General features: G+C 54.8%; 1 protein-coding gene across 2 annotated transcripts; it reads left to right on the top strand.

The window, feature by feature from the left end:
* The first annotated feature begins 15,780 nt into the window (after nucleotides 1-15,780).
* GCGR (glucagon receptor) lies at nucleotides 15,781-24,436 on the top strand. Of its 2 annotated transcripts, XM_070388873.1 has the most exons (14): nucleotides 15,785-16,047; nucleotides 20,128-20,316; nucleotides 20,420-20,522; nucleotides 21,283-21,390; nucleotides 21,473-21,594; nucleotides 21,691-21,797; nucleotides 21,881-22,037; nucleotides 22,137-22,296; nucleotides 22,380-22,440; nucleotides 22,741-22,810; nucleotides 23,134-23,222; nucleotides 23,360-23,498; nucleotides 23,569-23,610; nucleotides 23,932-24,436. In XM_070388873.1, exons 2-14 carry the CDS (start codon nucleotides 20,257-20,259, stop codon nucleotides 24,151-24,153), a joined length of 1,440 nt encoding a protein of 479 aa, XP_070244974.1. In that variant the 5' UTR covers nucleotides 15,785-16,047; nucleotides 20,128-20,256; the 3' UTR covers nucleotides 24,154-24,436. The 2 variants fall into 2 exon arrangements, with proteins under 2 accessions (XP_070244975.1, XP_070244974.1); XM_070388874.1 differs by lacking the exon at nucleotides 21,691-21,797 and having other exon boundaries at nucleotides 15,781-16,047; nucleotides 21,942-22,037.
* Nucleotides 24,437-26,020: the final 1,584 nt, after the last annotated feature.

The following is a 26,020-nucleotide window of genomic DNA, read 5'->3' as shown; positions in this document are numbered from 1 at the left end:
AGCAGCAGGATGAGAAGGGAGATGGGAGGGAGGTTCAAAAGGGAGAGGATATATGTACACCTGTGGCCGATTCATGTTGAGGTTTGACAGAAAATAACAACATTCTGTAAAGCAATTATCCTTCAATAAAATAATAAATAAATAAAATTTTTAAAAGATTCAAAAAAAAAAGGTATGACATGTATAAGCCTCCCTGCATCTTAAGACTTAAAATTTTTTTCATTGTGGTAAAATACAATAAAATATAACAAGTAACATAAAGAGAAAGCCCACTTACAGCAACGAGACCCAGCAGAGCCAAAAACTAAAATAAATAAATAATAAATATATATATTTTAAAATATGTATTTAAAAATATATATTTCATAGTGATGCTATGAACACGAACGTACACATATCTGTTCAAGCCCCATATTCAGTTCTTTTGGGAATACACCCAGGAGTGGACTTGCTGGATCACATGGTGATTCCATGTCTAACTTTTTAAGGAGTCTGTGTCTTAGGTCTTTAAGAGTCTGGACGCCCCACCCAAAAGGGAGGCTTCATGGTTCCTTCATGTCTTGGTCTCAGGGTCAACACCCTCATCTGCAGCTCTGGAGATATCTGAGAGGTCTCCTCTGTCCTGGGTCGAGGCTCGGGTCTGGAGTGTCAGGGAAGGGTCACCCACCCTTGACCTTTCTAGGGGATAAAAATGAAGCAATGCCCTCATGGCTGCCCACCCCCACTCCCTGAGGGGGCTCCTCTAACTGCCCCAGGACCCTACCCTGTCATCCACGCCCTCATGAAGTCCTCTCTCCTGAGTGCAGACTCGACTTGCCTCTAATAGAAGGTGACAAAGTGACAGGATGTCCCTTGTGAGATAACATTAAAGACTGGCTGCCATCTTGCTCTGGCCCCGAGGAAGGAGCCACCGTGTCCAGCCAGCACCCAGCAAAGACCTAAGGACGTGACAGCCATGCCATGGGGGCCTGGGAGCTCCCTCCCAGGGCTTCCTTATTGTTCTCCATCAGCTGCAGGTCCTCTTGCAAATACATCCCCCAGCTCTACCCGTTTCCCCAGACTCCGTCGTCCTCAGTCTCCCACGAGCTATTCCAGCAGCCTCTTAGGACCCAGTCCAGGTGTCCTTGCCAGGATTTGGAAAATGCCCTTATCAGTACCTTCCCCCTCCCTAGGCAAGTTCCACCATTTGCTCCAGATCCTCAATATCCACTTCTCCTTCTCCTGGGTCCTGCTGGCACATGCCTGCCTGGCCACTGCTGCTGCTGCTGCTGCTGCGTCGCTTCAGTTGTGTCCGACTCTGTGCGACCCCATAAACGGCAGCCAACCAGGCTTCCCCTCCCTGGGATTCTCCAGGCAAGAACACTGGAGTGGGTTGCCATTTCCTTCTCCAATGCATGAAAGTGAAAAGTGAAAGTGAAGTTGCTCAGTCGTGTCCGACTCTAGCAACCCCATGAACTGCAGCCTACCAGGCTCCTCCGTCCATGGGATTTTCTAGGCAAAAGTACTGGAGTGGGGTGCCATTGCCTTCTCCATGCCTGGCCACAGCTCCCTGGAAAATGCTCCATCTCTGCCCATCATCAGGCCACACAAGACTCGCCCCTCGTGATGGTCAGGGGCTTGGAGGGGAGGCAGGCGGACCTGGTGAAGGACCCCTACCTGGTGACGCCTGTGTGGCCTGGGCAGCCGGAGGCTGGTCTCCTCCAGCCAGGCTTGTGGCCACTTCTGCTGCCAGCAGTTTCGGGAGGTCTGAGTTCCAGGCCTGAGGGTTTCCACTCTGACACCTGATCTGGGTTGCAGGGTCCACCCTCTGCTATGGGTCCTGACATTGGCCCAGGAGACGGTGAAGCACAAACGTCCTTTCCTTTGCGGCCCCACACCTCCCCAGAATCAAGTCTTTGACCCGACTACCTGCAAACCTGCCCTCTGGCTTTAGGGGCCGTGACTCTACGTACTGCATGATGGCTGTGTGAGTGTCTTGGGGCTGCCACAGCGGCTGGACAGACTGGGTGGCTTGAACCAGAGTTTTATCAACTTACAGTCTGCGGGACTTCCCTTGTGGTCCAGTGGCTAAGCCTCTGAACTCCGAGTGCAGGGGGCGCGGGTTCAATCCCTGGTCCCCCATGTCACAACCAAGAGTTTGAGTGCCACACTGACGATCACACATGCTGCAATTAAGACCCAGTGCAGCCAAATACATATATATAACAATTCACAGTCTGGAGCCCGGATGCCCAAGACCAGAGTGTACAAGGCTGGCTCCTCCTAAGACCTCTCCTGGGCATGCGGCCCTGCATTCTCCCTGCGTCCTCACACGGGCGTCCCTCTGTGAGTGTCTGTGTTCTAATCTCCTCTTCTTATAAGGATACAGTCAGATTGGGTTAGTGTCCACTCTGAAGGCCTCATTTTACCTTAATTACCTCTGAAAAAGCCCCATCTCTAAACACAGTCTCATCCCAAGGTGCTGGGGGTTCATGCACGTTTTGTTGTTGTTGTTGTTCAGTCGCCCAGTCGTGTCAGACTCTTTTTGACCCCATGGACTGCAGCACGCCAGGCCTCCCTGTCCTTCCCGGAGTTTGCCCAAGTTCCTGTTCATTGTATCAATGATGCCGTCCAGCCATCTCATCCTCTGACGTCCTCTTCTTCTGCCCTCAATCTTTCCCAGCATCAGGGACTTTTCCAGTGGGTTGTCTGTTCTCATCAGATGACCAAACTACTGGAGCTTCAGCAACAGGCTTTCCACTGCAGTCCTTCCAGTGAATAAACAGGGTTGATTTCCCTTAAAATTGACTAGTTTGGTCTCCTTGCTGTCCAAAGGACTTTCAGGAGTCATCTCCAGCATTACAGTTCAAAGGCATTAATTCTTTGGTGTTCTGCCTTCTTTCCAATCCGGCTCTCACACCTGTACGTGATCACTGGGAAGACCAAAGCCTTGATTACATAGACCGTTGTCAGCAGAGTAATGTCTCTGCTTTTCAACACACTGTCTAGGTTTGTCATCGCTTCCCTGCCAAGAAGCAATCATCCTCTGGTTTCATGGCTGCAGTCACCGTCTGCAGGGATTCTGGAGCCCAAGAAGAGGAAATCTGTCACTACTTTCACCTTTTCTGCTTCTATTTGTCATGCAGTAATGGGGCTGGATGACATGACCTTAGTTTTTTTAGTATTTAGTTTTAAGTTGGCTCTTTCACTCTCCTCTTTCACCCTCATCAAGAGGCTCTTTAGTTCCTCTTCGCTTTCTGCCACTATACACATTTTGGGGGGATACAACTCAGCTGGAAACAGAGGGCTCTGGATCTCACTGCGACCCTGAACTGGCTGACCAGAGATTTCTTTGAGGCTTCAGGCCGCTCGATGTCCAACCCTTAAAACTTCTGTTCCCTCTCCAACATCTCTCTGATGCTGAAGACAAGGCTCAACCAGTGTGCCCCTGCCCACTCGTGGCTCAGGCCAGTCCACCCTAGGTGAGCAGCTGTCACGACCCCATCACCAGCCGCCTCGAGGAATGGGAATGGTGGATAAACCCCAGCTTTGTTGCTCCAGGGTTCCATCAATTCCCACCTCTCAGAGGTTGAGGCCATTACTCAGAGAAAGCATCAGATTTTTTCTGCAGAAGTCCGTGGCATAGAGGAGCCACTGCAGGTGAGCTCTGGGGTCAGCTGGGAGAATGGGTGACAGAAGACTGGGGAAGCTAGTTAAGGAAGACCAGCTGGGCCAGCCTGTGGACCAGTCTACACCACTGTGAGGAGACACAGCCCTGGAGGCAAAGGGGAACTATCGGAGGTTGTAAGAACATGGTGTGGTGGGAAGAAGTGAGGACAATCCATGAATGCTTACGCTTTGGGGCGAGTCTGACACAAGCAAAATTCCAAGTTTCATTCCCTACACTCTGGCCCCCAGCCCTGCAGGACCCCTCCCCATCTTTTCCAGCCTCCTTGTCACCCCCTTCTCCATTCCACTTGGCCTGGGCTCATTCTGCAGGAGCCCTTGGGTCCTGCTTCCTCCATTCCCACCTCACCTGTGTTCTGCATCCTGCCCTGATGGCCCAGATGGGGGCCTGGGCTTGTCTGCCCCCCTCACCCTGGGCAACTGGGTCAGGGGCCTCAGCGCTGGGGCCCCTTCCTGTTGCTCCCATTGCGCTAAGTGATTTGATTTGATTGAGCCATGCTGGATGCCACCTAATGTGACTTTGCTCAGCCTGACGACCTTGATGGTGGCTCAGGGCAAGAGTCAGCCAGCAAGACAGAGGCCAAGACCCAGAGGGCAGGGGTCACCTGGGGAGAGAACGACGGCCATGGAGGGAGGACACTGCACCCCTCAGTCAGCCCAGGTTGAAGACTCTGGACTGGCCACTTGGCTTCCAGAGCCTCAAGCTCCTCATCTGTAAAATGGGAGTGGGGATAAAGGAACCTGGAATGGTGGTCAGCCAGCTCTATACCTTGTCTCTCAGTTAACTGGCCTGCCATGCGGTGAGCGGACTGAGTTTGGACTGGGCAACAAAGCACTTAATGTCATTGAACAATACACTTAAGGGTTAAAATGGTAAATTTTGTGTTGTGTGTATTTTATCACATACAAGCTTACTACCAAATCAGCCCTCTTCTGTTAACAGGACAGAGCTGAGTTTATTTCCTAGGACAGTAAAAGGGAACACCACCAGGACAGAACTTTCACAGTGTCTTAGAGGTCAAGGTTAAGTTAAAATTTATTGAGAAATTGCAGTTTGGTTCAAGGCAATTCTCCCCGTACTAGGGACTTGATTGGATAAGATGAGTAAGAATCATGATAATCAGACTAGGCATGGTAGGAAAAGCAGGCTGAGGATTTGAGAGGAAGAATTTAAAGAATCTTTTAAAATAGGAACTTTATGGAGATATAACTCCCATACCATTAAATTCAACCATTTAATGTGTACAATATGATGGGTTTTAGTAACTTCACAGAGTTATGCAGCCATCATCACAATCAATGTTTAGATATTTTCACTAGCCCTCCAACTAAACCCCCTACCCATTAGCAGTCACCCCCATTTTCCTCCAATCTTCTGCATCCCCTCTGTTGGGAGGAAAATCTTTCCTCCTACCAAATTAGGTTCAATAGTTTGAATTAACAATTGAGTAACTGGAGAAAAGAAAGCAAGTCTTATTTATAGGCAGACAAAAAAGAAAAATAAATAAATAAATAAAATGGGAGTGGGGATCCCAACCCTCTGAAGAGACTGTTCTCTAGGTCCAGTGTCCCATTTGGTCAAGACAGAGCATTCTGGGCCTCCACTGCCCCCACCTCGACTGAGGTCCTCGGACAGGCTCAAGTTCTCCAGTTACTTTTTCTTAAAGAGGCCAGATCCCCAACACCACCCTCCAGGGAGAATTCAGAGAGGCTGTGTGGGAGATGTAGAAAACAAACTTGTCCCTACCAGGGGGAAAGGAGGAGGGAAGGATAAATTGGGAGATGGGCTTCCCTGGTGGCTCAGATGGTAAAGAATCTCCCTGCAATGCAGGAGACCCGGGTTCAATCCCTAGCTCAGGAAGATGTCATGGAGAAGGGAACGACAACCCACTCCAGCATTCTTGCCTGGAGAATCCCATGGACAGAGGAGCCTGGCAGGTTACAGTCCATGGGGTCACAAAGTTGGACACGACTGAGTGACTAACACTTACTTACTTGGACTGACTATTTACACACTGCTGCTGCTGCTGCTAAGTCGCTTCAGTCGTGTCCGACTCTGTGTGACCCCATAGACAGCAGCCCACCAGGCTTCCCCGTCCCTGGGATTCTCCAGGCAGGAACACTGGAGTGGGTTGCCATTCCCTTCTCCAATGCATGAAAGTGAAAAGTGAAAGTGAAGTCGCTCAGTCGTGTCTGACTCTTCTCGACCCCATGGACTGCAGCCTACCAGGCTCCTCCGTCCATGGGATTTTCCAGGCAAGAGTACTGGAGTGGGGTGCCATTGCCTTCTCCGATTTACACACTACTATGTATAAAATACACAAAACCTACAGCGCAGCACAGAGAACTCTACTCAGTACTCTGTGAAGACCTATGTGTGTTCAGTCACTCAGTCGTATCAGCCTCTTTATGACCCCATGGGTTATAGCCCACCAGGCTCCTCTGTCCACGGAATTTTCCAGACAAGATACTGGAGCAGGTTGCCATTTCCTTCTCCAGGAGATCTTCCCAACTTGCGTCTCCTGACATCTTCTGCATTGGCAGGCGGATTCTTGACCACTAGCACCACCTGAGCAGCCCTGTAAAGATCTATATGGGAATAGAATCTGAAGGAAAAAAGTGGATATATGTGTAGGTATAACTGATTCATTTTTCTGTACAGCAGAAACTAGCACCACATTGTAAATCAACATTACTCCAATTAAAAAAAATTTTCTTTTTAAAGAGGGCATGTGGGTGGGGATTGGCCCGGGACCCAACCTGCAAAGGACCTGGGTGAACGCTAGGGGTAAGCTGACCCTCCCAGAGGATGGGCACTGAGTGGGGACAGGTCCTGGGTGCCCTAGAGGCTGTCTAGACTTGGGGGTGACTGTGGCTGGTTATGGTGAGCCTGGCTTCTCCCTGTTCCAGGCTCCGCCACACCTTTGAGCATATCCCCGCCCTCTGGAGGTGGGGTCTGGGCATGGTCCATGTGCACAGTGGCCACCCCAGCCTCAGTTTATCTGGAGGTCACAGATGGAGACTGGAGGTCAGTTTGGAGTGGGGTGGTCCCTGGCAGCAGGAGGGCAGCCATGGTGTCCAACAGGCAGAGGAGGCCTGCGTGGAGGGCAAGGAGAGGTAGCCTCCACCGGATTCATGGCTGTGTGAGTGGACAGGCTTGAAGGGGCGCTCAGGCCAGTGACCACCTGCTACCACGGCAGCGGGACCTGGGAAGACTGCTGAGGCCAGAGAGCAGCAGGGCCGGCAACGTCTACTTGTAGGAGTTTCTCTTGTAATCAAAATCAAGATTAGGGGAGGAGGAGCTGGCAGGTCAGAAAGGTAGGGGGATGAACAGCAGGGAGGAGGCTCGGAGAGGAGGGGCCTCAGCTCAGACCTGCCCCAGGAGGAAGGCTCCACTCTGTTCCAGACAGGTTTCGACCAACAGTGACCCAACACCTTTTTCCTTTACTGTAAGAAAATACTGGGAGTTCCCTGGTGGCCGCATAGTTAGGATTCTAGACTTTCACTGCTGTGGCTGGGGTTTAGCCCGTGGTCAGGGAACTGAGATTCTGAAAATGCAGAGTCCTAAGCACTGGACTGCTGGGGAATTCCAGCAAAAGAAAGTCTTAAATCCTGCTTTACCATCTGAGCTACTGCCGCTGCTGCTGCTAAGTCGCTTCAGTCGTGTCCGACTCTGTGTGACTCCATAGACGGCAGCCCATCAGGCTCCACCATCCCTGGGATTCTCCAGGCAAGAACACTGGAGTGGGTTGCCATTTCCTTCTCCAATGCATCAAAGTGAAAAGTGAAAGTGAAGTTGCTCAGTCGTGTCCGACTTAGCGACCCCACGGACTGCAGCCCACCAGGCTCCTCCGTCCATGGGATTTTCCAGGCAAGAGTACTGGAGTGGGGTGCCATTGCCTTCTCCTACAGGGAAACCCTAAATCCTGCTAGAGATACTAAAAAATCGGCACAATAATTTCAAACAGCAATGGGGCAATATCTAGGGAAATAGCACTATGTCTATTTTAAAAAGTGAATGTGTAGTTAAAAACCTTCCTACAAAAAAGACAGTCTGGACCCAGATGCTTCAGAAATGAATTCTATCACTGTCTAAGGAAGTAATGGGCTTCCTGGTGGCTCAGGGGTTAAAGTGTCTACCTGCGTCTGCCTGCCATGCAGGAGACCTGGGTTCGATTCCTGGCTTGGGAAGATCCCCTGGAGAAGGAAATGGCAACCCACTCCAGTATTCTTGCCTGGAGAATCCCATGGACAGAGGAGCCTGGTGGGCTGCGGTCCAAGGTGTTGCAAAGAGTCGGACACGACTGAGCGACTTCACTTCACTTCAAGGAAGTAATACTACCAATTCTATACAGACTTCCAGAAAACAGAAGAGGGAGGCATACTTAGCAGCTCATTTTATGAGGCCAGTATCATCTCGATACCAAAGCCAGACAATTTTCTTATTATAAGAAAATAAAATTACACACTAAAGTCCTTAACGAACACAGATGCAAAAGCTCTTCATAAAATGTCAGCAAATCTAACCCAGAAGTACATAAAAAGGAGAATATTTCATGACCAAATGAAATGCATCCCAGGAATGCAAGGTTGGTAAACGTTTGAAAATCAGTGTTATTCAGTACAACAATAGAGAAAAACAAATCTCACAAAAAACCAAAGACATCTGATAAAATTCAACATTCATTCATGATTAAAAAAAAATCTCTCAGCAAGCTAGGAATGAATGGAAACATTCTCAAATTGATAAAGGGCAACTCTGTAAAACCTATAAATAACATCATACTTACTGGTGGAAAACTGAATGCTTTTCTCCCAACAATTGGGAATAAAGCAGGGATATGAGCTCTGATCACTTTTGCTCAATGTTGTCCTATAGGTCACAGCCTGTACAATAAGTTACCAAAAAATAAATAACCAGGTACACAGATTGTAAAGGAAGAAAACATCCTTTCTTACAGACTGCATGGTCACCTCCATAGAAAAACCCAAGGAATCCACACACACAAGTAGAACTAATAAATGAGTTTAGCAAGGTCACAGGATACAAAATTAACAGGCAAAAACATCAGCTGCATTTCTATACAGTAGCAATAAGCAACTGGAAACAGAAATTTCACAAAATTACCCTTCACGATAGCATCAAAAATCATGAAATACTGTCCCTAACAACAACAACCAAAAATCTGTATGACCTATGTACTGGAAATGATCAAACACTGCTGAGAGAAATGAAAGAAGACCTGAATAAATGAAGAGATGCATCTTGTTTGTGGCTGGGAAGATTCAATGTTAAGGTGTCTTTTCTCCCCAACTTAACGTATAGATTCAACTGAATCTCAATCAAAGTCTTAGTAGGCTTTTTTGGTAGCAATTGACAACCTGATTTTAATATTCAAATGAAAATGCAATGAACGTATAGTACAAAAACATCTTTGAAAGAGTTGAATAAAGCTGGAGAAGTCACAGTACCCAATTTCAAGACATGCTACAAAGCTACAGTAACCAAGAGAGCGCAGTCTTGACATAAAGATGGACATAGAGAACAACGAAAAGAAGAGAGCTCAGAAAGAGACCCACAGTGATGGTCAAGAGATTCTTTTACAAAGGTGCTGAGGCAACTCAGTGAGGAAAGAGTCTTTTCAGTAAATGGAGCTGGAGCAACTGGGTGCATTTGCCAAACAAACAAACTCACGTTGTACCGCATGCCAGGACAGCTTACCATAAATCATAGATCAATGTGTAAGAGCTGAAACGACAAATCTTCAAGAGAAAACACGGGAGAAAGTCTTAGCCACCTTGGATTAGGCAAAGATGTCTCAGATGGGGCACAAAAAGCACAAGTCCTGAAACAAAAATATGATATTTGGATTTCATCAAAATTAAAAAACGTCTGCTCTCTGAAGAACAAATAAGAAAGTAGGAGAGCAAGTCATTGAACAGGAGAAAATATTTACAAGACATGCATCTGGTGAAGGACTTGCATTGGAACATATTGGAAGTGGAATGGTTAAAAAATCAGAATCGACAATTCAAAAACCCTGAAGAGCTTGAGGGCCTAGAAGGATTCGGGGCGATGGCAGCTCTCCCTAAAGGCCATTGGAGATGCAGGACAGTGAAGCCGCTCAGGACAAGAGCTTGGAGGTTTCTTATAAAGTCAGACATGGGCCTGGGAACCACAATCCCACCCCGAGGTATTTCCTCCGGAGAAATGAAAACATGTGTCCACATAAAGATCTGCACACAACCGTTTAGAGGAGACGAATTCACAACGCCAAAATCTGAGAACAACTTGAGACTTCCATGGTAATTCAATAGTTAAGGCTCTGCGCTTCCAGTGCAAGGGGCGTGGGTTCGGTCCCAGGAAACTAAGATCCTTCATGCCATGTAGTTCAACACACACACACACACACACACAAACTGGGAACGACCCAAATGTCCATGTCCACCAACTGGATGGATAACCAAAACCTCAGGCCATCCATCCAGTGAAACAGGACTCAGCAACAAACAGAAGTAACCACTATTACAGGCTGTACCACTGGTGGGTCTCAAAAACTTTGCCATATATGAGAAGCCAGACACAGAAGACTATATATCCCATTTATATGTATTCTTGGAAAGGCAGACCCATAGGCCCAGAAATCAGGTCAGTGATGGCCAGGGGCCTGGAGGGTGAGGATGGACTGCAGGGGGTCATGAAGGAATTTGAGGGCAACAAAAAAGTCCTATGTGTATTTTTATAGTACACTTTGGTAGCCCACCCTCAATGTTTTTTAAAAATGTATTTATTTTTGGCCACGCTGGGTCTTAATTGCAGCACTCGGGATCTTTGATCTTCATCGCAGCACGTTAGATCTTTACTTGTGGCATACAAATGCTTAGCTGCAGCATGTGGGATCTAATTCCCTGATTAGGGATCAAACCTGGACTCTGCATCGGAGGACGGAGTCTTAGCCACTGGACCATCAGGGAAGTCCCTATTTTTAATATTTTAGACCAAAAATGGGAGAGTTGAGTTTTTCCTAGGTGTTTACACGTCTAGGGGGTTTAAGTAAAGAACTCCATTGTGATCCCCTCAAATAATAACTAACTACTCACTCCCCAACCCAGGTCAGCACGAATGCAGCCCAAAAGCATATTGCTGAGTAGAAAAACAGATATATCAGACCTGGTGTTTTAAGAACAGGCCATGGAATTGTAAATCAACAATACTTCAACAACAAAAAAAAAAAAAAACCCTGCCACAGATATCATGCATCATCTCTATATTTGTGCAACAGCAGTATGGAAAACTAAGGGAGAAACACCCAGTTTGGAGCAGTGGGAATTTTAGGGGGAGGGGTAGGCAAGGCCTGGGAACATCCAGGACTTTAAGAAAATATGTACAGTAACCACATTCTTCACTCTATCTCCCCATCTGCCGTATTTTCTTTATCAGAACCTGACGTCACAGCAGGAACACGCAGATCTGCTGGGTTGTGTATTGTCCGCCTCCCTCTCCTAAGATGTCAGCTTCCCTCCGTCTCCCAGCATCCAAGACACAGTAGGTGCTCAATGGATAGTTTGGATCGGTCTTGATTTGCTCTGTACAGCATTATCCCAACTTCCCAGAACCCCAACCAGGGCCCTCGTGCCCTCTTCCCCCACCTCAATCCAGAGGCATCATGACCTTCTGCATTCGTACCTTAATTGTGGAAATTTTGCTGGTGTAGGGTCGGTGGGTGACCTGGGGCTATGATTACATTTCCTTCTTGATAGAGTTTCTTGGTGTTTCTAGACGGTGCTGGCCAACAGAAATATTTTTCATCACAACGGTGAACCAACGTGTCATTTCAAACATTTTGTAACCACATTTAAAAAGGAAAAGGAACTGGTGAAATGAAGGTTGCCCTGGTGGCCCAGTCGTAAGGAAACTGCCTGCCAATGCAGGAGACACGGGTTCGATCTCTGGGTTGGGAAGATCCTTTGGAGTGGGAAATGGTAACTCACTCCAGTATTCTTGCCTGGGAAATCCCATAGACAGAGGAGCCTGGCGGGCTACAGTCCATGGGGTCACAAAAGAGTTGGACACGACTTAGTGACTAAACAACAATACCTTTTATTTAACCCAATTTGTCAGGGAGAGGATTGCTTCAACATGTACCAGCACACACGATTTGTGACACTTTATGTTCTATTTTTATACTAAGCTTTCAAAATCCAGTGTCTTCTTGACTGGATGGTATCCCACTCCATGCTGGGTGGCTCAAGCTTGGAGCTTCTTAAGAAGAACTGCATGGGAAGTTAAGAGTCCTCTGGTGTCTGGAAATGTCCTTATTCTGCCCTTGCAACCTGTGGCATGACTTGGAAGATGGTGGTCCTGGTGCGAGGACGTGAGGTGAGAAATCCCGTCACTGGGAACGTGGCTCCCTCAGCTGCAGGCAACAGGTCTGATGCCACGCTGAGCAACGCCCATCTCCGGGAGACCTCTGTTCACACTCTAGAAACTTTCCATATCTTCTCTTTATTCTGAGATGTTTGAAACTTCATGAGGTGGCAACATGGTTGAATTTTTTAATCCATTAGCTGGTTTGCTGTTTTTATTGTGCTGGGTAGTTGGCAGACTTTTCCACTACAAAAGTTCTAGGAAGAACTTTGTATTACTTCTTCACAATTGTCTTCCTCCTCCACTGATCTTTGTTTGGAAACTCTGTCCCTCTGACCCTCCATATGGATCCTCCACCATCCCTTATCTTCTCTTTCCTAGTTTCTGTCTCTCTGATTTTTGTTCTTTCTTCTGTGAAATTTCTTCACTTCCTCTTTCAATCCTTCTACCAAATTTTTAAGTTTTCAGATATTATTTTCTACCTTACAAGGACTCTTTCTTGTTTTCTTCCTGTTTTTGAAGTGCCCTCTCCTAGTCGCACGGGTGCCTTGTCTTTCCCTATCTGAGGAAGATCGTCTGAAGTTTTCTTTGGATCCCTGCATTAGCTCGTTTCCTCTGGTGTCCTCTTTTCTGTTGGTTCTCTGTCTCTCAAGCATGTCTGAGCGAGGCACCAGGATGCAGTTTGGGGCTCATTCCCTGGAGTGGTGGGGGGCATACCTGAAACAGCTTGGGACTGTTCCCTTTTTTGATTCCTATATCCTGCGAATGGTTGCGTAAAGTCTGACAGACCCACACAATGGAATACTAAGTGCCCATGTACCATGGTGTTGAGAGGACTTCTTATGAAGATGGGGAAATGCTTATGTTACCAGCTGTGCGGGGAAACCTTGACATAAAACTCTATCAAAAGCAATGAATTGAGGCACAGTAAAGAGATCTGAAAGGAGCCGCCTTGTGACATTAACAGCCGTCTCTCTGGGGGCACCATCTCTTTTCCCTCTGCCCCCTTTTCTGCAGCTCCCAAATCCAGGGTCCCTCTGCCCTGGATTTCTACCAAGAACCACCCCATCTGGCCATGAACCACTCCATCTGGCCACGAACCACCCCATCTGGCCATGAACCACCCCATGCGGCCACCTCTTTCCTGGCCGCTTATCATCATCTTCCCCCCAGAACTTGAGGCTGGGGTGTCTGCTTCATCGGCAGTACTAGCTCATACCACTCAGCCAAATGCCTAAACTGAACTCTGGGTGTGTCTCCAGAGCCCACAGAGCAGACAGACAGGACAGCACTCCTGAGGCTGCAGAGGGCAGCCCCCAGCGCCCCCGCCTGCCCTGGCACATGGGAGCCAGCACATCTCCAAGGCGCCAACGGGACCCTCAGGGACTCAGTGGTAGACAGGCCCCTTTCTCAGTACCCAGACCTCCAACACCCCGTGGGAAGGCCCAGCCCCCTTCGTTCCCAGTTTCTGGTCTATTTATGTCTTATGAATTCAGTTATGTAAATAAGGGTGGCCCAGCCCAGGGAGGGGCCCTCACCCCCATCTGCTCCCTTTCCCTCTGCCTTCTGCTCCCCACTGTGACCACACATTTCAGGTATGCCCCCACCCCCATATCATACACTCTACATTTATGCTTTCTTATCTCTTCCTGCTAGAACCCAACGGGGGCCACCCAGAACCTCCCCGCAGACTGCCGGGCCTCCACCCAACCAAAACACAGTCAGGAAAATAAGGTCCAGAGGGCCTCTTTGAAGATCACACAGCAGGGATGACCTTCCCATCTCCTCAGGTTAATCCCACATCTAGGAAGAACCTCTAGATTCTCCCCTGAGCCTCACAGACACCCAGAGTGGTGCCAGTTACCCGGCTTACAGTGAGGCAGGAACCCAAGGTTACAAGCAAGATTCCACCTACTCAGATCAGTGTGGTCCCTATGGGTGCCCCACCCCAGACAGGTGGGAGGAGAGCTGGAAGAGAGGTGCCAGAGGAGGGGAGAAGAGCGTGGAGGATGGTGGTCTTTGGGGACCCATCTCAGAAAGCTCCCTGCCCCCAGAAACTGCCCCCGGCACTTGCACAGTCAGCCCTATGTAAGCAGAGCTCGACTTTCTGACCTTTGCCTCTGACCTTTGCCTTTGGCCATTGCCTGAACCAAAACAGGCTGCTCTAGAGGCAGGGTTCCAGGTGGGCTGATAAGAATGGGGGTCTGGAGGGCACTCTCAGTAATACTCCTCCATCCTGAGCCTTCAGACAGCGTCAGGGCAGGTGTGTAGAGGTCAGGTTACCAAGCACCGACTACCTGTGGGCATGTCATGGGGTGCTGGGACCAGCTTCAGCTCTGCTCTGAGGGCTGGAGGGTGGGGGAGCCATGGGTAGAGGAGAACCACATGTTCCAATGTCCCCCCACCCCCAAACAGAAGTAGAATTTAGAGAAGGGCCCCAAGGATAAAGGACAGCATCTAAGAAAGAGCTGACCCAGTGGGTCAGGGAAGGCACCCAGGACAGCGGTTGACAGTGGATTCCAGAGAAACATGAGAGGGAGAACTAGGATTTGGTGATGGGCTGGAAACCTCAGGATCCCTGCCAGGTGTCCAGCTGGTGGGTGGGCCGAGAAAGTGCATCCAGGAAATGGCAGCGGGCCAGTGGAGAGGGGTCCTGATGTGGCGCTGGGCATCTAGCAGTGTGAACACCAGGAGACCCGGGTGGTACACAGGGAACTGTCCAAGGGAAAAAGGAGTGCAGAGAGGAGGTGATGGGAATGCCAGCCTGGAAACCATATCCATGGGAGAACATTCCATAGGAGGGCATGACCATCAGGGTCCCCGGATCCTGAAACGCCAGCAAAAATGAGGCCCTAAAGTATCCATGTGGTTTGGTGGCCCTGAGGTCACTGGGGACTGACCGCTGGGGTGTGTGTAGGGTGCAGGTGAGGAAGTGAAAAGGGCCCTAAAGCAGCAGCTGAGACGCTGGCTGGCTGTAGACCGGAGGGGTCGTGGGAGAAGAGGACATAGTCAGGGGAGTGAATCTGGGATCTGGCGTTAGGAAGGAGGAAGTGTGGGAAGGAGGAGGTGTGGAAGGAGCAGAGCGTTGTCCTCTCCAAGTAGGAGAAGCGGTGGCCAGGGACTCTGGGCAGCCGGCTTGGTGTAGAGGGTGGGGTTGGGGGCTCTTGGATGAACTGCGCTGGAGGGGGCTTAAGGGAGAAGACTCAGGACACCGGGCTTAAAGAGGCATCCCAGGGGCCACTCTTCCCCGCCTGGCGTGGGCTCGGCCATTGGAGGGCCTTGGCCCCCGCTCCAATCCAGCTTGCTCTGGGCGCTGGAAGGGTCACCTAGGAGCCACGTTGAGGGCTAAGTGGAGCGTCAGTCCTCCCCGCAATCAGCACCCGGGAAAGAAGCGGCGAAGGCCCAGAACCCGGAGGAAGTGAGGGGAAGGGGCAGGGGGCAACAGCCCCCGTCTCTGGTCGCGCGCCTACCACGCATCACACCTGTCCGTCCACCGCTCCTTTCCCGGCTGGGAGCTGCAATCGGCCGGCCGGGGTTCCCCGGGCGGGGGTCTCCCCAGTGAGCTCTGGGTGGGGAGGTCTGCGGGGCGGTGTCCTCGGGGAGAGTCCCGCAGGATGGGAGTCCGCGAGGCAGGTGCCGGCATCGGCGCGCAGGGAGGGGTCTGTCGGGCAGGGCTCCGGGGCGGCGAGTCGCTCGCCGCGGCCGCGGCAGGAGGGCGGAGGCGCGGGCAGGGGCTCGGAGCGGCAGGCGGGGACCCTCGGCCGCCGCTCCACCTGCGGGCCGCTGCTGCCCCCGCCCCCTCCCTCCCCCTCCCTCCGCCGCCGCCCAGCGTCGCCGCCGCCGGAAAGTTCGCGTGCGGCTGGCGCGGGGCGCGGGCGCGGGCGCGGAGCCGGCGCCGACCCTGATCAGGCAGCGCTGCGGGGGCGAGCGGCTGCGGGCCCGAGCGGCTGCGAGCCCCCGACCCGTGAGCGCGGAGGACGGCGGAGAGCGCGGAGAGGCCGGAGCGGCGCGCGGTGAGCACCTGGGACGGGCTCGAGGGCAAGTTCCCGGCCAGGGGCCGAAGGCTGGAGCGCGGGACTGGCTGGCGCGCACCCCTCTCGTGGGTGGGCGATCTCGGGCCCCGGGTATTGCCCTCCTCATCCGTCGGACACCCTCTTCCCAACCCCAGGATGCGCCCTTCCAGCTCGGACGGGTCAACCTGGTTCCGAACTACCCGGAGGGCTGAGGGTCTCAGCGCTTCCTCGCTTCCTCCGTCCTCTCCTCCCCGAGGAGCGCGTCCCGGGGGGAAAAGAGTGGGGTGCCTGTGGCAGCCGGGAGCTCTGTCCTGCTGCCCCTCCACTCCCGATTCCTCCCTCCACTCCCGATTCCTCCCTCCAGCACCCCCTCTTCTCCCCTCCCCGAGCATACACAGAACCGCGGAGACACCCCCAGAGGCGTGGGGACGGGCGCTGGGCAGCCCTGCTTCACTCCAGCAGCGGCTGCTCCCCAAAGCTTCCCAGCAGTGTCTTGGTTACCCGGGTTTCCCCGGAGGGGCCGAGGGGCTACAGCATCCAGCCTGACACATTCATCTGCGGAACCTACACTTATCACTCTGATCCACAGAGAGGACAGGGCATTGCCCAGTCTGCCCTTTCCTCACCGGCCAGCCCCCACTCACGGGCAGGGGCCACAGGGTTTCTGCCCCTACCAGGAACCCACTGACTCCTGATGTCTGGGCACCTGCATTCTCCGAGGACCCTTCGGGATGTTGTCCAGCCTTCTGTGCTGGGGGATGAGGGTTGGTGGGGCAGTAGCACCCTGGCCCACTTCCAGGCCCGCCCTGCCCCCACTGAGTGGGAGAGGACGCAGGAATCAGGCTTTGTCAACAACCTGTGGCCAGTGATCTGATCTCACCCTGGGGCCATGACCTTCTGCCACTTGCTCTGGTTTCACAAACACCCACCAAGCCCATTCTCATCAGAAGTTGGCAGGCCCCATTCAGAAGCTGGGGTGACCATGCTCACCTTTTGGAGCTCAACCATCCTGAGGGGGGGTGGTCTTTTCCCCAGTTCCAGGTCTGGGAGTCTGGGACATCCCCAAGGGAAACTGGGGAAACGGCTGAGCTTTGAGCCCCCAGGAGTTGTGCGTTCTGCCAAGCAGGGGGCAGAACACATGCCCCCCTCAGCCTGTGGAGTGCGGGAGTGGGAAACAGAGGAGGGGGTGAGGTGGGGCTGGGAGAAAGCTGGCCCTCCATCCCACCACATCAGTGTCTAATCCTGAGCTACCTGTGCTGGGCAGGTGCAGTCCAGGGCCAGAGAGAGAGCCAGGCCTCCAGGTCGGTGAAGGGAGAAGGCTTGGTCCCTTGGCGTTAGTCCCCCACCCCCCACTGGCGCCCGGGCCGTGCCAGGAGAGTAATAAGGTGGAAGACAGCAGCCCTGCCTGAGGCCTCAGCCAATGGGAGGCACGGAGGGGCACCTCTGCATCCAGGTGTCAGTCCTCATTCATTCAACAAATATTTATCCCTGGGCCTGGCAGGCTGCCTCTGGGGTTGCAGTGTCCCCCACGGTAGGGAGGGGGCCTGGACCTGATACTCTGTCCTCCTCTTCAAGTGGCAAAGCTCATTTACTCTTTGGTGATGCGGAGCCAAGGATTTTACAAGTAGGAAACCGAGGCTCTGAGAAGTTAAATTATTGATATTTGCCCTTGGTCCCAGGACCAGAACTGGGCCCCGCAATGTCCCCCTCTCCTGTGGGGTCAGCCTCACACCTGGGCACCCATGGCAGGGACCTCAGGACCTCAGCCTTGCACACAGCTGAAAGTCATCCCGTACCCAGCCCTCATGCAGAGAGGTGTCTAGAAATCTTGCCCGTACTCCCCCTGAAAGGCATGGGGGGCCTCATCCATTTCTGCTGCTTCTTGTGTTTCTATCAGAGTCTTAGTGAGAGCAGTCATCCTCCTCTTAAATTGGTGTCAGGGTGCTGATGCCCTGATCCCTAGGGCCCTGGGGCCCTGGGTGCCTTGAACCGGTTACCCAGCCTGGGATCTGTAGGTACTGAATTGTGTGGAAATCTTCAAGGATTCCCAGCCCCATGTGCCAGACCAGAGTAAAGGGTATGGAGAATTGCTCCCCCCTCCCCTGCCCTGGCTGGGGCCCCAGGGCAGCCCATCCTTCCCTCCCCTCTACCCTGGGGCTCTGCTTCTCTCTGCGGTTCCCAGACTGACTGACTCCTACCTGGAAGGCAGACTGGCCCAGCTGTTGCCCTGCCCACCTTGAGCTCTCCTAACAGCCCTAGGAAGTCAGCAAGGTGAACTTCCACTTTTCAGATGGGAAAGTCAAGGCACAGCTGGGCCACCCCCCACCCCCAAGCTGGGCTCTGAGGGGGCTGACATCTTGCTTTGGAGCTCCTCACTGGACAAGTCCCGCTGCTTCACCCTCCCCTCACCACCGGCTGCAGGGCCTCTGGGCAGGGACAGCTTATCGGGCAGTATCTTTTCTCCCCTTGTCCCCTGCTTGCTGTGCACCTTCCGCTCCACCCCAGCCATCCTTTGTCACTCTCTGCCTCCCCCGCCCCTCCAGCCTCTAGTTATCCAGGCTGCCTCTGTCTCCCTGGGCCGGCCCACCCGTCTCCCCTTCTCCCGCAGCAGGGCCTCACACGGCAGGCTCTGTGGCCTGGGTGGGCAAGGGCAGGGCAGCAGGCTCTTTGATAAGAATCAGAAGATAAGGCCCCTTGGTCTAGGGACACCTGAACCACCCTCGTCTTCCACCCACCTGGGGGGCTACTGCCTCAGAAAGCCCTCCGGTCCAGCTCCTCCAGAGCAGCCCTAAACCTTGGCTCCTCACCTAGACCAGGGCCTGCAGACCAGCGACTCCTGGGCCCTGCCTCACCAGGCCTGACCCACACCCTGGCCCAAGGGTGAGGAGCCCCACGGCAGTCTGTGTGGACCCACCACATGGCGTCCCATGAAGGGTGAGGAATGAATCACAGGAGAGTCCACGTGAACTGGCCCCCTGAGGGCCCATCTGGACTCCGATGGGAGGAGACTGAGATCCAGGGTTGTCTGGGAACCCTCCACCTTCGGTCGTAGCCTGCGCCCCTCCTCCCTACCTCCTCCCTGGCTTCTCCCAGGCACTGCCTTCCAGCCAGCCAGTTTCGTCCATCTGTCCATCCATTGGTGCACCACATGCTCACTCTGTGGCAGGGTACCTGGTGGGAGGGGCCCATCCACAGCCCTAGAGGGGCTCGCGTGAGGGAGCCCCTCCCTGTGCCCTTGTGGAATTCAGTAGAGCAGAAAACGGACTCTGGAAGCAGTGACACATGCCTGATGGGGCCGCTGATGCCTCAAGCATGGCTCTGGCCAGGACCAGGCACCTCGGGCCCCCCGACTACAGGAACCACGAGGGCGGCGGTTCTGCATCTGAGCCCCCGGCAGCCCAGCAGTGTTCATCTCAAAGGAACACGCTGCGGCTGCCTGCATGCTATGGCCCAGGAAACCCAGGAAGCCTGGCTTGAGTCTTAGGAGGGGCCCAAGGAAGCCCCTAGACACCCCAGTCCTGGGCAAGGGAGTATGCCTGTGCCAGGGACCACTTTGAACATATGCCTGGCACTCCTGACTCCTGGCAAGGCTGGAACCTGGCCCAGGGCCACCTCAATAACCACATCCCTGGGGACTAAGTGATGATGGATTGTCCCAGCACCCTACCCCGGCCTGCCAAACTGACTTTCCCAGGGCTAAGAATATTGGGAAGGATAGCAAGGGCCGAAGAAGGAGGTGGGCAGTTAGGGAGGCTGCTTCCCCCCCCTGACGTCTTTGGTACCAGGCAGGACTGCGATCACTTAGCTAGCATGGAGGGGAGGGGCTCTGGGGCCGGCCCAGCCTCCAGACAGACAGTCACGGGCCGTGAGAAAGCAGCTCCCCTTGGGTAATGGCGCCAGCCCCCCAGGCACGGGGCCAGACCCCAACCCCCAAGTGGCAGAGTGACCACTTCTTGCATCACTTCCCTCCCAGCTCCCACTCCATCAGTAGGATTTGGAGACTCCGAGGGAGGGGTGGTTTTAGGGGAGCAGGACACCCTGTTGATCATGAGAGAAACCAGCTGTGCCTCTTCACGCCAGAGCCTGCCCCCCACTGCACAGACCCTGCTGCTCTGATACTCGCAACCCCAGAGGAGCGTGCACCCGTGAGGACCTCTTTGCCCCAGCTGTGCAACCCCAGCCAGATGTGGGGGGCAGCTGCCCAGAGGCATGCCCCCCATCCAGCCACACTACCCCCACCTCTTCCTGCTGCTGCTGCTGGCCTGCCAGGTGAGCACTGCCGGTCCCCCACCCAGCCCCTGACTCCCACCAGGCTGCCTGCTCCCTGTGCTGATGTCTGTCCCCTCTGTCCATTTGTACCCCCCCACCCCAGCCAGAGACCCCCTCTGCTCAGGTGATGGATTTCCTGTTTGAGAAGTGGAAGCTCTATGGTGACCAGTGTCTCCACAACCTGAGCCTGTTGCCCCTGCCGACTGGTGAGCCCTGCCTTTGGCCTGAGTCCAGTGCTCTCCTCATGGGAAAGCCCTGTGCCCCCAACCCCCACCCACCCATTTACAAGTGAGGAAACTGAGCCACAGAGGAGCTAGTGACTAGCCCAGGGCTACAGATCAGGGTGTCTAAGAAATAGAAGAACTGCCCCAGAACTAGGGTGCTTCACCACCCTCCTCTGCTGTTGGGCACCAGCCCTCCATGCTTGAGGCCTGGACACAGTCTTCGCTCCCATGGAGCTCAAGGCCTAGCAGGCAATGTGTGGAGGAAGTGAACCGGGAGGGGCAGGCAGAGGGCATCGGGCCTGGTGACATGCAGGGAGATGGGCCATTATTTGGAGTGCTCAGGCAGACCCAGCACCAGTGTTCTGGACAAGTTCTGAAGATCACTCGAGTGCAGAGAGAGAGAGAGACTAGGGCAGGAGGAGCGGCCTGGGAAGCCAAGCCATTGTCTGGGCGAGGAAGGGGGCTGGTGTTGGGCCCAGAAGGATGGCAACAGAATTGGGGTTCAGCCTCCAGGGACAGTAGTACTGCCAGAGGGGCACTAGGAAGAGGGGAGACCCCCAGGGTGAGAGGCGGGGCATCCAAGGGGAGGTGGCCAGGCACAGCTGGAGCTCAGGACCGGGCTGGACAGAGGCGTCCGGGGCAGGCAGGATGGTCACTACGCACTGGAGGGAGCAGAGAGCATGCCGCAGGGGCCGTGGGGGCCAGGCCCTGCTGAGGAGCAACCCTGGCCCCGCCTCTGCAGAGCTGGTCTGTAACAGAACCTTTGACAAATATTCCTGCTGGCCGGACACCCCTCCCAACACCACGGCCAATATCTCCTGCCCCTGGTACCTGCCCTGGTACCACAAAGGTAACCACAGGAGGGATGTGGGGGGTTGACTGAGGGGGTCGAGTGTGGGGGCAGGGTGCTGACCAGAGCCTGCCCCTCCCAGTGCAGCACCGCCTCGTCTTCAAGAGGTGTGGGCCCGATGGGCAGTGGGTGCGTGGGCCTCGGGGGCAGCCATGGCGAGACGCCTCCCAGTGTCAGATGGATGACGAGGAGCTTGAAGTCCAGGTCAGTCCGCGGTGGGTGCCACGGGGTGGGGTTGGGGTTAGGTGGGGTCAGGCGAGGCGGCCTTCTCCAGCCCCAACTGGCCACTGCCATTTGCAGAAGGAGGTGGCCAAGATGTACAGCAGTTTCCAGGTGATGTACACGGTGGGCTACTCCCTGTCCCTGGGGGCCCTGCTCCTGGCCCTCACCACCCTGTTGGGCCTCAGGTACACCCACTGACCCACACGGGGGTGGGGGTGGCGGGGCCACAGTGGGCAGGGGGACAGGGACTAACTCGCCGTGCCCACAGTAAGCTGCACTGCACCCGCAACTACATCCACATGAACCTGTTCGTGTCCTTCATGCTCAAGGCCAGCTCCGTGCTGGTCATCGACACGCTGCTCAAGACGCGCTACAGCCAGAGGATCGGGGACGACATCAGTGTGAGCGTCTGGCTGAGTGATGGGGTGAGTGCGGGGTGAGTGCCCGGGACCAGTTTCTTGGCCTCCGGGCCCCAGGGTGGTAGGCAGCTGGGAGACCTGTGCTCACACTGCCCCCGTGGCCAGGCAGTGGCTGGCTGCCGGGTGGCTGCGGTGTTCATGCAGTATGGCGTTGTGGCCAACTACTGCTGGCTGCTGGTGGAGGGCGTGTACCTGCACAGCCTGCTGAGCCTCGCCGCCGTCCCCGAGAGGAGCTGCTTCCCCCTCTACCTGGGCATCGGCTGGGGTGAGTGGGCTGGTGTGCAGGGGTCAGGGGTGAGGGCAGGCAGCCCAGGGCCTTGGACCAGAGCTGTTCTTTCCCCCCCGCAGGTGCCCCCATGCTGTTCGTCATCCCCTGGGCCGTGGTGAAGTGTCTGTTTGAGAACATTCAGTGAGTATCAGCTGACTGGAGGGTGGGCTGGAGAGGGGCTCACCTCTCCCGGCTGGGAGGTGAGCCCAGCCCTGTGGGGAATGGCCATGTGGCTTCAGAGTGTGAAAGCGGCTCGGGGGTCTCTGGCCAGCATCAGTAGGGGGTGGTGAGCAAACCTGGTGCCCCGGGGTGGAGGTCATGGGTAATTATCTCCCTTCTTTTCCTGAGGCACTAAGTAGATCCCACAGAATCTATGGGATGGCGGGGGTGGGAGGGGCGCGCTGGGAGGCTGCCAGGACACAAGCAGTCCCTGCCCTGTAGGTGCTGGACTAGCAATGACAACATGGCCTTCTGGTGGATTCTGCGCTTCCCTGTCTTCCTGGCCATCCTGGTGAGGAGACAGGGCACCTGCTGGCACCACAGGGAGGGCTGAGAGGCTGCTGGAGTTGCCCCCCCAGCCCCTCCTTCCTCCATCGGCCTGCAGCAGCCCAAGGAGACAGATGGCACCCTGCCGGGGTGGACAGGGAGGGAGACCTGGCACTCTGCCAGGACACTGGCCGGCGCCGTGTGTCTCGGGCCAGGCTTCTCATCCTTGAGTGGGTGCCCACAACCCTAGGGCCTAGGAGCCAGGGCCTGGCTGGCTGCCCGACCCACCTCCAGGAGGGATAGGTGGGGGCCAGGGGCTGCCCTGAGCTGTGTCCCCCCCACACACAGATCAACTTCTTCATCTTCATCCGTATCCTTCACCTCCTGGTGGCCAAGCTGCGAGCCCACCAGATGCGTTATACTGACTACAAATTCCGGTGGGTGTGGGGTTGTTGAGGGGTAGGCGGCTTACAGACCCAGACACCCCTGGGGGCCAGAGTGGGTATAGGTGGGTGTGGGGCACCAGAGCCCTGGTGAGGGCCTGGGCCGGATGGCTCAGGCTCTGCCCCTGCAGGCTGGCCAAGTCCACACTGACCCTCATCCCCCTGCTGGGAGTCCACGAGGTGGTGTTCGCCTTTGTGACCGATGAGCACGCCCAGGGCACTCTGCGCTCCGCCAAGCTCTTCTTCGACCTCTTCCTCAGCTCTTTCCAGGTGCCTTCCCGCCCCATAACCACCCAAAGCCCAGGCCCTGGGCGGCCCTGACCCCACCCCCTCTCTCCAGGGTCTGCTGGTGGCCATTCTCTACTGTTTCCTCAACAAGGAGGTAGGTGGCGGGTGGTGGTGTCAGGGGGAGTGTAGACAACCTCACCCTACCCCTGAGGGGTGCAAGCCCCTTGTGTCCAGCTGCACTTACTGGGCTCAGTTGCCGGGATGCTGGGTGTCAGGCCTGCCAAGATGGGTCAGCCTCAGCCGTGCACCTAGAGAGGGAGGGGTTCCCAGATGTCCCTAGCTTTCTGTGGTGACAGAGCCTGCCTGGTTCTATACCCAGGGCACCACACTGCCCTTCAAAGCTGGCAGCTTGGGGATCCTGGGAGGGTAGCAGGGGCAGGCCCTGGGTATGGCCCGACCCACCTGCCCACCCCAGGTGCAGTCAGAGCTGCTGCGGCGCTGGCATCGCTGGCGTGAGGGCAAAGCACTGCAGGAGGAGCGCCACGCTGGCAGCCACACGACCAGGCCCCTCAGGGGCCCCCCCAGTAAGAAGCTGCTGCTTGCAAGGGGCAGTAGCAGCAATGGGACTGGCCAGGACGCCTCTGCCGAGACCCGCTTGGCTGGTGGCCTTGCTGGATCGGCCGAAAACCCCCAGTGAAGCCCCCAGAATTCCAGCTGGGGCTGGACTCAGAGGCCCAGAGAGGCCATCATCAGAAATCTGGAACTGATGTCCAATGGAGGCTAGAGTGTGGAAGCAAGACAGCACCCTTGTCCACACATTCCCCAGTGTGGTGGTCTGAGGGGCACCTGCTCTGTGCCCAGGGGTGGGGGATGGCATGTGGTGGGAAAGCTGTTCTGTGAATGTGTGCCCCTTTGTCATCCTGGGTGTCAGCGTGTCCACGTTCAAGGAAACGTGTCCTCCAACAATAAAGAGCTCTGTGTACACCCTGCGTAGAGAGCTGGGCTAGAGGAGAAGGGCTGGCTGAGCCCAGGGCTTCCCCTGAGAAGGGAGTGGCCAAGGACAGCCCGTGTGGGCTCACCCCCTCTAGACTTTTCCTCACTACCCCATCATACCGGTGAATTGGAGCTGGAACCCCTCAGGATGTGAGTGGTGGCTGGAAGTGACCCACCTGCATGTGCTGCCCCTAGCCCAGTTTAGGTGGGCTTACCCCCACCCCCAGCCAGAGTGGACAGTGCCCATTCAGTCTTGGCCCCTCCACCCCTGGAGGGTCACCATTCGCCTGCAGAGGGAAATGAAGGGCGTAGATGGCCTAGGGGTGAGCCACTGACATCACAGTCCTACCAACCCCACATGAATACATCTGGCTCCCTGCTGGAGCCGAAGCCAGGGCTGGACTCAGGCTGGGTAAGGGCATCACTGAACAGGCCAGAACTGGATGTCCTCTACTGGTCTCTGCTTCCACCCCAGCATCGTAGTCCACTTGCCAACTGAAGCAGGGAGAGATGAATGCCCCAAATCGAGACCATCCAAGTGCAGGCACAGCAGAGTTTTCCTAAGACTGTGGCCCAACAGAACAGTCAGTTCACAGGAGTCCCTGCAGTCCTTGCTACTCCAGGACAGCTGTGCACGAGGGTGTTGTCTGTCGTGTGGTGGGTGGGCACCCTGCTTGGTAGTCAGTGAGGGCTGATGTTCATGCAGAAAGTCAGATGGGCATGCCCTGAGTCCAAGCTGTGGACCCCTGGGGCACAGTGCATCTGATGCAGAGGGTAGAGGCAAGTGCAGGAGCATCAGGACTATGGTCATGCCTCACGAGCTGCCTCTGTGGCTGGTGCCATGATGCCCAGTGCAGGGAGGTGTGAAGGGAGGAGCAGGGGTGCTGTCAAAAGAGGAAGGGGCAGCAGGAGCCAAGAGCAGAAGCCAAATGGGCCAGCCAGGTGGCCCTGCTTCTAGGAGCTGGTGGGAAGTGACTGCTGGGACCTGGGGGAGGGGGTGTTCAGTCTCCGCCCAGCCACGTGGGCTGGAGCTGCTCAGGCAAAGCTGGGTTAATTGGGGCAAATGAAAGGACAGGAGGCCTCTCAGGAAAGGTAAACAGAATTACTCACCTCCCAGGCACTGGGGCCCTCCTGAGGGGGACCCTGACCTCATGCCACCGGATATTGCAGGGAGGGAAGGGCAGAAAGTGAGTTGCAATAGACTGGGCTCTCCTGTGGCCCAGGTGGGATGAGATGTTGCTGTGATTGGTGTGGGCTGCAGCGCAGCGTGGCTGGCTGCACCTCTGAGGACCTGAGACCCCTGACCTTGAGGCTTCAACCACTTCCTGTCCCAGGCTCCCCAGGACCTAGCACACCTCTGAGCCCCTGTGCACAGGGGCACCCCTACCCATCCTCCGTGCCCAGAAGCCTTGTGAGCACAAGCTAGCACAAGGAGGGCACAAGTTCTCCTTCATGCCAGCTGAGCTCAGGGTTGGTGACTGCCCTGGGGGTGTGCCACTCACCCAGGGGACTCCCTCTGCCCTTGTCCTCCTTCACCTTGTCCCTGTCCCCAAGGGAACTGGAACAGGCCG

Source organism: Bos mutus, chromosome 19, assembly GCF_027580195.1.
Source record: "Bos mutus isolate GX-2022 chromosome 19, NWIPB_WYAK_1.1, whole genome shotgun sequence".
NCBI lineage: Eukaryota > Metazoa > Chordata > Mammalia > Artiodactyla > Bovidae > Bos > Bos mutus.
This window is presented reverse-complemented; position numbering and strand designations above follow the sequence as displayed.